The sequence below is a fragment of the Quercus robur genome, chromosome 2, assembly GCF_932294415.1.
Source record: "Quercus robur chromosome 2, dhQueRobu3.1, whole genome shotgun sequence".
Lineage (NCBI taxonomy): Eukaryota > Viridiplantae > Streptophyta > Magnoliopsida > Fagales > Fagaceae > Quercus > Quercus robur.
This window is the reverse complement of record NC_065535.1, coordinates 91,666,728-91,676,422: the sequence shown is the minus strand read 5'-3', so window position 1 is coordinate 91,676,422 and position 9,695 is coordinate 91,666,728. Positions and strand designations below refer to the sequence as shown.

Here is a 9,695-nt window from a genome sequence, read left to right as displayed (position 1 = left end):
AGCAAAAAGAAAATCCCACATAACATTGCCTGAAATTGTAAAATTGCACCTATTTAGCTGGGATTTAGAGCTGATTTTTGTGATCTCCAAATTCCAGCTACAAATCCCACATGTAAATTAGAAATTTCCTCTTTTATGACACCAAATAAAGGAATTGATACTCCAAATACTCTATCCAGGTAAATGGAAAGCCTTAAGACTTGGAAGTTCCTTGCTCCTTTTTTTTTGATAGGTAATTTGGAAGTTCCTTGCTCCTAGTGACTAGCTATCTTATAAGAAAATAGGAACTCAGCTTAATAACTTCTCTTTAATCAATAAATTTGTCTTTTGTCTAAGGAAAAAAAGAAGCAATGAAAAGTTTTTTGGCATGGGCAGAATCTTAAAATTGGACATTCAAATATCAGAACGAAGACATCATTCAATCAAATTAAAAAACCAAGATTGTGAGCTATATGGTTTAAGCACCTTTCATAAGTAAACAATGCAGTAACATTCTATGTGCAACCAGAAGTTGAATCACGCTAGTTTTCTCCCTCTGATCAACCTAGTCTAATCTATCAGTTCAAACACCATGCAATATGAAAGAAAAATAATAAATAAATAAAAAAAAGAGAAGAAAATTTCAATTGATCTAAAAAGAACTTTTCACCATGTAAAGTACACAACACCAAAGTTCACATAGTTTACAAATTTACACTTGTTTATAAAATCTAAACAAAATCACCTCCACTGTTATCAATCTTTAGCAACTCGTAATAAACACAAAAATTGAGAACTGAAAATTTAAGAGGAATGAAAATTACCATGCATGCTGCTATTCTGTTTGTAACTCACCGCTTAAATAAGCGTACAAAAACTCAAAACTATACATGTCTAGCTAGCTTGAAGTAATGCCATTCCTCTTAGAAGCATATTGCTATCCTTCAACTCCAAAAACCCCTTCTCTTCTGATCACAAACTCACAAGAAGAATCAGGCAAATGAGGCGCGAAAACAACATGAAGTCGCCGCCTTGTTTGCCTAGGGAGAAAATCACCACCTCCACAAGCACTCACATCCACCGACCCATTTTCTTCTCCAACGACTTCCTCATTCCTCGACAAGAAAAGCCTCGAATTCACACAATTAGCCCACGCTAGTCCCAAAGCGGGACACACCCGTCTTCCAGACGAAACCAAAGAACCCAAATTCCCAACCTTCAGCCCATTCATCCCCTCCGAATGCCCCATCAAATCCACCACCTGGTTCGTCACCACAACAGCCAAACCAAACCTCTTCGCCAACGACTTCAATTTCCCCGAAATCTTAAAAAACAGCGACGACCTCCGCTTAAGCTCAATTGGGGTGTTCTCAAATTCGGAACGAAACAATGCCGCAATGGAATCGATCACAATGAGCTTAACCGGTAACTGGGTATTCATGTTTTCAAGGAAAGACTCTATCTTAGGCATTATATCAAACAGTTGGTCTGCAGAATATACAGCATGAACAAATATACGATCACAGGGATCGTTATTGAAAATTCTTGGGTGTGAAGAGATAAAGGCATGGGAAAGTTGGTGGAGGCGGCGAGAAGGGAAAGAGAACTCGGTGTGGATGTAGAGAGAAGAGGCGGATAGGCCGCCGAGTGAGGGTGGGAGCTGGGCGGAGAGGGCTAGTTGGAGACAGAGTTGGGTCTTGCCACAACCGCTCTCGGCGACGAGCTCGGTTATTGAGTTGCAAGGGATGCCACCGCCGAGGCAGCGGTCTAGGACTGGGCAGCCGAAGGTGCATTTCTGGGTTGATGGAAGACGACGAAGCAGGTTTTCTGGGGTCATGTTTGAATTTTGTGACTTTATGTGGGAACTGGGAAGTAGAAAGGACAGTGGTTTGAGGGGGAAGATGGGGGTTTTAAATTTAGGTTCATTCTAAGAGTGTCTTTAGTTAACGATCCATTTGTAGAAAATGTTGACACTACTTTCATAAAAAATAAAAAAGTTATTAAAATATTAATTAATTTTTTTATAAATTTTAAAAAAGGAATAAATTGTTAATCAATACTCTAAAAATATTCGTTAGCATTTTCCTTAAATTTGATTCAGCATATTTGTATTTTATTTTTTATTTTTGGAAAAAAATTTACTGCATACAAAGATATATCATATGTGATGCAAAAAAAAATAGACAAGTATCTAAGTTTCATCCGACACATAACCCTTAAACACATGTCCTTTTCTTTTTATTGTCACATGCCCTTGAATGCAATAAAACTTTTCGCTATTATTTTTAGAGGATGGAGGAAATGATTTGAGATGAGGGAGTCCAATTAGGAAAAAGTTTACCTTGAGAAAAATTCTTCCAACCCCCATTACAAGATATTTAATAAGATCATCCACATGTATTTTTAAATTTATTTTTACATGTAAATAGTTTTATGAGTCACTAAGTAATAAAATGGAGGAGATTCTTCTAAGTTGGTTCCAAGGAAAATGTAGGGACACGATTTCTTTAACAGCCCAATAATGATGTTGGGCTCGTACGTGAAAGATCCCTCACAATATGATTTGTAGAGAGTGGGCTTGAAAGGCTTGCCTATGATCACAGGGCGATGGTCCGGTCTTGATTTAAGAGGAATTCATGTAGAAAAAAGGAGTTGGATTTGAACATTTAAGCCCTATGGCATCATATCCTGAGGGGTTGGACTCCTCGGACTCGGTCTGAGGATCATTAAGGTATTCCTCCGGTTATCCGGCGGTGGTTTTTCTTTCTATGGTGAGCATATACCGTTAAGTGGTTCTTACCCCTGGAGTTTTTCTCCTCGAGGTGGGATGGGAGTCCTTGGTTTTTTGTCCATTGTTCCCAGCCCCCTTTATTCAGATTACTTACTTTCTCTTTTATACTAGCCTGCGTTTGCTGTCCTTCGTTCACGTGTAGGGTCAACTTTTACAAGACTGATATTTGTCCCGTCAGTCTAATCCCAGAATTGTTGGGGATGGTTGATAAAGCCGAAGAATCCGGCTCTGCTGGATGCAGAGTCTTATCTGGGAAGGGTAATGAGGGCAGCTTTCCCGAGATATTTTAGATCTCCTTTCCAGTCTGGTCCTATACCATTTTTGCCCATCTTCTTTGGTGGAATTTTGGGTCTGCCGAGGACTGAACTGTTCTCGGCAACATCTCCGGGCCATTTGGGCTTTATGTTATTGAGCTTGGGCCGTAGCTTTCTTTGGCTTGGGCCTTTGGACTTCCCACGAGCAAATGGACCTGACCCATAAATTATTGGGCCCCACAGAAAACTTCATCCTTCCAATTATATCAAAAGATTTAAAATTCTCAATGCCCCCTCTCCCAACTATCAATTCACTCAATCACACCCTAATTTAGGAGAACCAACCCCTATCTAAGTCAATATTTAAATTTAGGCAAACTTTGGGATTTTTCATTGCAACTAATGAGAGTATGTTTTTAATTATACCCAATTTGCAACTCAGTTACTGCCTAATTAGGCTAATTTAGATTGCTGGGAATGTTATACAATTCTTTCAAATAGGGGTGTCTATCATGCAAATTAAAGACGTCTATGTAATAAAATAGTCCAAAATTTAAGGTGGAATATTTTAATTTTCCTTAATGTAATAACACTAATCTAAGATGTTTATGTAACAAAATCATCTAAAATTTCCACACACACATATACATAATTGAAGTGTAGTATTTATTGTTATTATACTTTTATTGAGCCACATCAGTATAGCATTTCGGTTCATTCAGTTCATTTAGGTCCATTCAATATATTCAATACACTTCGATCCATTTTGGTCCATTCGGTTCACTTTGATCTATTCGGTCCATTTTAGTCCATTTGGTCTATCCGGTCAATTTCAATCCATTTAGTTCACTTTGGACCATTTTGATGATGCTCTAGGAGGAGAGATTTGTGTAGATTTCGGTACTTTGGACCATTTCAGTACATTTTGGCACATAAAATGTTCCCAAACAAAGACGAAATTCATGCTTAGCCAAAAATCAGATTATCGATAATTGAACAGACCAGAAAACATTCAGTGCAAAGGGATTTAAAGATGAGTTATTTACAAGCATTATTAACCAAAGATCAAGGGTAGTACATTAAAAGCCATGGATTTGGACCCTTAACAAGCAGCCATGTTTAAAGTTTAAGGCTTAAATTGAAATGGGATTGTCTACACTACCAGATATAACTGGGAGCATACATTTAAGACAACATGAATGTATTTACAATTTGTAGCATCAAGAAGTCTAAAAAGATATCCCATTCCTGTTGCTGTTTTACTTCTCAAACTTTAAAGAGGAGGAGGCCTGGCCTACTCCAAAATGTCATACATGCTGGGACAATGCCTAGACTTGAGAATCACAAGCGTTCCCTTTTCAAACTTGCTTTAGAATCACCTCAGTACCTGCAGCAGTAAACACGTTGCTATACATCAAAGGTGACCTCAACCTTTTCATTTTGAAAACATAAAGAAATGTTACAACTATGATTCTACTTCATTGACAAAAAGTTACATATGTTGAAGTCAAGATCTGTATGCTTGTGCATTAGGCACTGTTTAACTAGAATCTTGAAGTTTGCCTGTCAATTGTAAAAGAAAAAAAAATTGCCTAAGAAAAAAATTGTGAAAGCAAGACAATTATACGCATGCTTTCTGAGGCAATGTAAATTCCACCTATATTTATAAAAGAAAAAAAAAAAAAAAAAATCCCCACCTATCTTGACCAAAGTATGCCTTCATATTAGTCTTCTACCTATGCTTTGTTCGCTCAGTTACAAAATTCATGAAGTACTTCTCTGACTGGTTTAACTCTTAAGGATATATCCCAAAATAATTTCAAAAAAAAAAAAAAAAAAAAAAACCCTTAAAATATGAATAACCTTCAACAAATGTGTTAAATTGAAATACTTTTATCCTACAATGAAAAGTTTGAGGTCTTGATCATTATAAGAGGAGGAAAACATGAGCAATATTGAGTATTGTTGCCAATTTTTGAATTATTATGATTAGATCATGGACCATCTAATCATCACTAAATAGACAACAGTGATGCTGATATGTTGTAACATAATGGTTATGTTTTCATTTTGCAACACCTGGGTATTTGTGAATTGCTAAATTTTGTCAAGCTAGACAGCAGACTGATTACAATAGTCAAAACCGTCCTCCCTAACTAGCAACAAGAATAAGTTAACTCTCACTTTGTCCAAGACTGCAAGAAATAATTGAGCATTTTAAGCTAAATCAGTATGGAATTAACTTTCCACCATAATAATTACTATAATCTAGCTTATACAGAGTTTTACTTCCTTTTTAATTTAATTTAATATAATTTGTATAGTATGCAATAGTAATTATTCCTACAGACAATGTTCCCTAAGCATCAGATAAACTGTGGTGAGAGAGAGCATTGCATCAGTTTTAAATGGCATGACTGAAATTAGCATGGTAAAGTCATGGGCCTCTTGGCAAGAGATCAAAATACGACAACAATCCCGTCGATTATATATTGACTTTTTCTATTATCCTGCAAAGGTCTCTATTAAAAGAGAGGTATTATTCTAACATTTGAATGCCCAATGCATCTCTAGGAACATCCAAGAAGTGACATATACATTTCCAGTAAGTAATTATATATGCTCAAGACTTGAAAAAATTTAACAAGTATTGGATTGGTATCAGGAGTTTCAGTAAAGTATTGTTATGCTTATAGATAAACATAGACAGGGATATCCATGCTGCATAGCTGAACACCAATGCTCCACCCCTTTCCAAGTATATATATTGCAATAGAAAAAAGGGCTTTTAAGGTAATAGAAATACCTCTCATCTTGATCTTCTGCCGTAAAAATACCACTTTATCAAGCTGAATAAAATAAAAAAGGTACTGCAGGAGAAAAAAGCAAAACAATACATGAGATTCCTTTGTTAACCAGTTTCCTCATAAGAAACAATAGCATTGATCCTTAAAACATTTTCACTAAGATATAAGATAGGCGAAGTATTAGAGCATACACTTGACAAAAAATTTCACAAATATACAAACAATAGCATTCTTAGTGAGTATGCAGTACTCAACTCCTTGGTGATAGAGAATGCTTACAGTTCAAGCAAATCAAGAGCTTACCAATCAAAAAGATAGTTAGCATAAAAGCAAGTGTAACTTGTACAGAACAACGGAATGGCAAGTGTATTGGACTCTGCAATTGTCTCTGCAACCCACCAGCCCGACCAAAGAGCTGCAACACATTGAACTGATAAATTTTCATGGGATTATAGCCAAAGAAAATCATGTTTGACTGTAACCACGTAAAATCAATATATAAAAGAAATATGAATTTTTACTAACTGCATGCATAGCAAAAAGAAGGGATGAATCTGAGAATTCATGATTTTTTCCCCTTTCTTTTAATGCTTAATTACTTTTCTCTCTATGTACCTTCTAAATTACATTTTAAAATGATAAGATAAAATAAGTTTGCCTTTTAAAATGCATAATGAACAGACCTGATTGAACAAATTAACTGCTCCCTGCACCTGAAAAAATTCCACACGCCTTTGCTTCCAAAAGAAAGGTTTTGACCTTTTTTCCTTAGGAGTGTCGTCGACCCTCAGCACTAGTTTGTCTACCTGTTCATCTTCATCAGGAATTATTATCTTCAATTCACCAAAATTTGGTGAGCTCCACGTTCTCCTTGTATTAGTTGTTCTATCTGCTTGACAAATTATATCATCCCTCCCTAAGGGAATTTCATTTGCTTCTATATTTATGACATTATTTTTGTCCTTACTAACACTACTAACATCTTTAAAACTTTTCATTTCATCAGAAAATCCTCTGCTGCAGGAAGCATTGAGATTAAGGTCTGCATCTTTTCTCTGAGTGTTATCCAGAGGAGAGCTTTTCTTGGAAGGTCTGAGCTCTAAACAATCATCTTTTGCACTTTGCAAGCTTTGGGAGGTTCCAGAGAGAAATGCGGCCAAGTCATCACATTCATCTTCATCCAGATTCACCCACCGAAGGGGTTGCTTTCCTTCCTCACTAAAAGATTCCCTTAATGCTGCTTCAACATGTGATATTTGGTTTTCAATGGCAGAAATAAATTGTCTATGCCTAGCCATTGTACTGTCATCACTACGATGTCCATAGCTCAACCTGACAGCCCTCTCGAACTCTTCCAACTAATTCAAAATTCACATTTCAATGATACATTAGGGCATCACCAACTTAACAGATTAGAGGCAAAAAACTGTAACAAGGTCTTTAAATGCAGTTTAATTGAAGAGAAAATGTAGAATGAGAAACCAAATGAGCATTTTGAAGCTACATATGGCGAGCTGACAATGATTGAAACCCATGAAAGCACAAGTCCACACTTAAAAAATAAAAGATTCAACGACCTTTTACTGACCCAACTAACAAGAAACATAAGATTTGAAGTTGTAGTTATTTCACTGACCCAACTAACAAAAATGTAAAGATCAGTTATAGATTCTGATAAAAATAAACAAAGTGAACTAAAGAAGATGTGAAAAGAAGAAATGAGAAAAATAGAGAAAGAAAAAAAAAAGTAATTTACCTGCCATTTAGCAGTTCCTAAAGCAGTTTGCAGCTCCCTACAGAGTTCATCCAAACACTCTGGTGATAGTGTTTCTCTCTTCTGTCTCATCCATGTCCTGTATGCTGATTCCAGTCTGGACAAACCAAGTGAAGGAAAAAGATGTCCTTAAAACAATTTTCAACTGTACAACTGAAACCAATAAATTAAACCAACATTTCAACTGCAGTAAATTCCACTAAAAGGATTAGGCCCATCTTGTTCTTTGGGAAAAGTTAATAAGGCCAAAAGTATGTAAACCCTTTATTATTAATTTTGCAGTAGGGATAAATCTTCTGAACTTCTTGATAAATCACAATAGCTTGCATTTGTTTTCCCTTTCCATATTTTGAGAGAAAAATGAAAGATTGGAACCAATGTTGTGTAAGTTTTCTTTTTCAATTGCATGAACTTCCAAAATATGTTACGCTAATAACCATCCATTTATTCCAATCCCAATGAGCTGTCTACTTTATACGCATGCTAGATTATAACAACTATGCCAATGACAAATTGGCGAGTCCAACTATAACAGGAAAATAGTAGTTACAAAGACAACCTTGCCATTTGAGAAATGCAACATGGAAATGCATATCAATTCCAAGCACTTCCAATCCAACCAAAAATAGACCATACCACATCAATAAAACCAAAGGGGCAGATATATGGAACATATATATAACCAGAGACCACCAACCCCAACAAACTTGTAGAAAAACAACAACACAATCAATGAAAAAAGTGCAACAATTTATGCAAATTCTGAAGCACTATTAAGGTAAAAACCAATAACTACATTTCAATGCTAGCAATACAGTCCAAAATAATCCAAGCCTCACCAAATAATGAATTTTGTTAGAATAATGGTTAAATAATTAAATCCATAATTTCTCATCAGCTTAAGCTTTTAGTACAGGCGTTAATTTATCAAATTTAGTACACAAATCCTTGAACTCTTATTGCAAAGTTCCATACCCACATCACCAAACCCTGTAAAGTGAGAACTTTAACACACAAATCCTGAAACTTCCATTGCAAAGTCGCATACCCAGTTCACCAAAACCAATAAAAAATGAAGAATTTGGCACTAAAATCCTCAAAACTCTTGCATACCCAAATCACAAAATCCCATAAAGCAACCGAGAAATATGGAGGAAAAAAACATACATATCTGTAGATTCCTGAACCTCCTCGGCAGCACAAAAAAATGAGTCCTTTTGCCATAGATCAAAGCTATTTGCCACCAACATCTTCAACAACAGCAACAACAGTAATAACCCAAAAACAAAGAACACAAAGCTCTGGCAACAAACTCAACCCCGTCCCAGCACAAATAAAAAGCAAAAGAAAGCTTTTACAAATTCCTTACACGCATAAATGGTGCTCGGAAAGACGGATTGGACATGTTTCTCTCTTTCTCTCTCTCTCTCTTCTGTGCTAAGGTGAAGCAAAGAAGGTGGAGAGAGAAAGAAAGCTCAGGAGAGAGATGAAGCGAGAGATACTTCTAAGCGTTTTTCTTTTTCATTTCTTTCTTTCTTTCTTTCTTTCTTTTTTTAATTTTTAATTTTTAATTTCTTTGGACAATTATAAAACTATTTTCTCCAAAAAGAAATTCCCGTTGCTGGTGACAATGTAAAACAAAGATTTTGATCTTCTGCTAACACTCCCATCTTTTCATGGAGTCTTGCCCAATAAAATTTTAGGACACAATATCTTGATGTTGTAAATATTATAAATTCTGCTAAAAATAAATTTTACAAAACAAATGTTACCAATTTCTAAAAGTTATTGATAAAAATACTATCTATATATTCTAGAAATTTGATGAATTGCTATTTTAGTTTCCTAAGTTTAAAACTTGTCACTTTATTTATAGTCTAGTCATTTTCATCTAGTTGTTATTATAATCTTTCTATTCATTGTTGCTTGAAAAATATTGTTAACTAATAGCATTCGCATTGTGTAAGAATTCTTATTTATTTTTGCATAAGAACTTACTTTTTTATTTATTTTATATATTCTGTAATAAACTTGAGACCCGATTATTTTTGACACGGTTATTGTAATAAACTTGAAAATTTACACAATTA

At 35.3% G+C, this 9,695-nt stretch overlaps 2 protein-coding genes across 4 annotated transcripts; both read right to left on the bottom strand.

The window, feature by feature from the left end:
- Positions 1–597: 597 nt before the first annotated feature.
- Positions 598–1,916, bottom strand: LOC126715811 (DNA repair protein XRCC3 homolog). Its single transcript, XM_050416609.1, has one exon. It carries the CDS (start codon positions 1,814–1,816, stop codon positions 917–919), a length of 900 nt encoding a protein of 299 aa, XP_050272566.1. The 5' UTR covers positions 1,817–1,916; the 3' UTR covers positions 598–916.
- Positions 1,917–3,990: 2,074 nt separating this feature from the next.
- On the bottom strand, positions 3,991–9,147 carry LOC126715810 (uncharacterized). Of its 3 annotated transcripts, XR_007651932.1 has the most exons (7): positions 8,773–9,147; positions 7,588–7,702; positions 6,515–7,189; positions 6,135–6,261; positions 5,831–5,894; positions 4,521–4,587; positions 3,991–4,411 (listed from the first exon to the last, which is right to left on the bottom strand). XR_007651932.1 is itself a non-coding variant. In XM_050416607.1 (6 exons), exons 1-5 carry the CDS (start codon positions 8,853–8,855, stop codon positions 5,869–5,871), a joined length of 1,026 nt encoding a protein of 341 aa, XP_050272564.1. In that variant the 5' UTR covers positions 8,856–9,147; the 3' UTR covers positions 3,991–4,411; positions 5,831–5,868. The 3 variants fall into 3 exon arrangements, 2 of the variants coding, with proteins under 2 accessions (XP_050272564.1, XP_050272565.1); XM_050416607.1 differs by lacking the exon at positions 4,521–4,587; XM_050416608.1 differs by lacking the exon at positions 4,521–4,587 and having other exon boundaries at positions 6,135–6,246; positions 8,773–9,144.
- Positions 9,148–9,695: the final 548 nt, after the last annotated feature.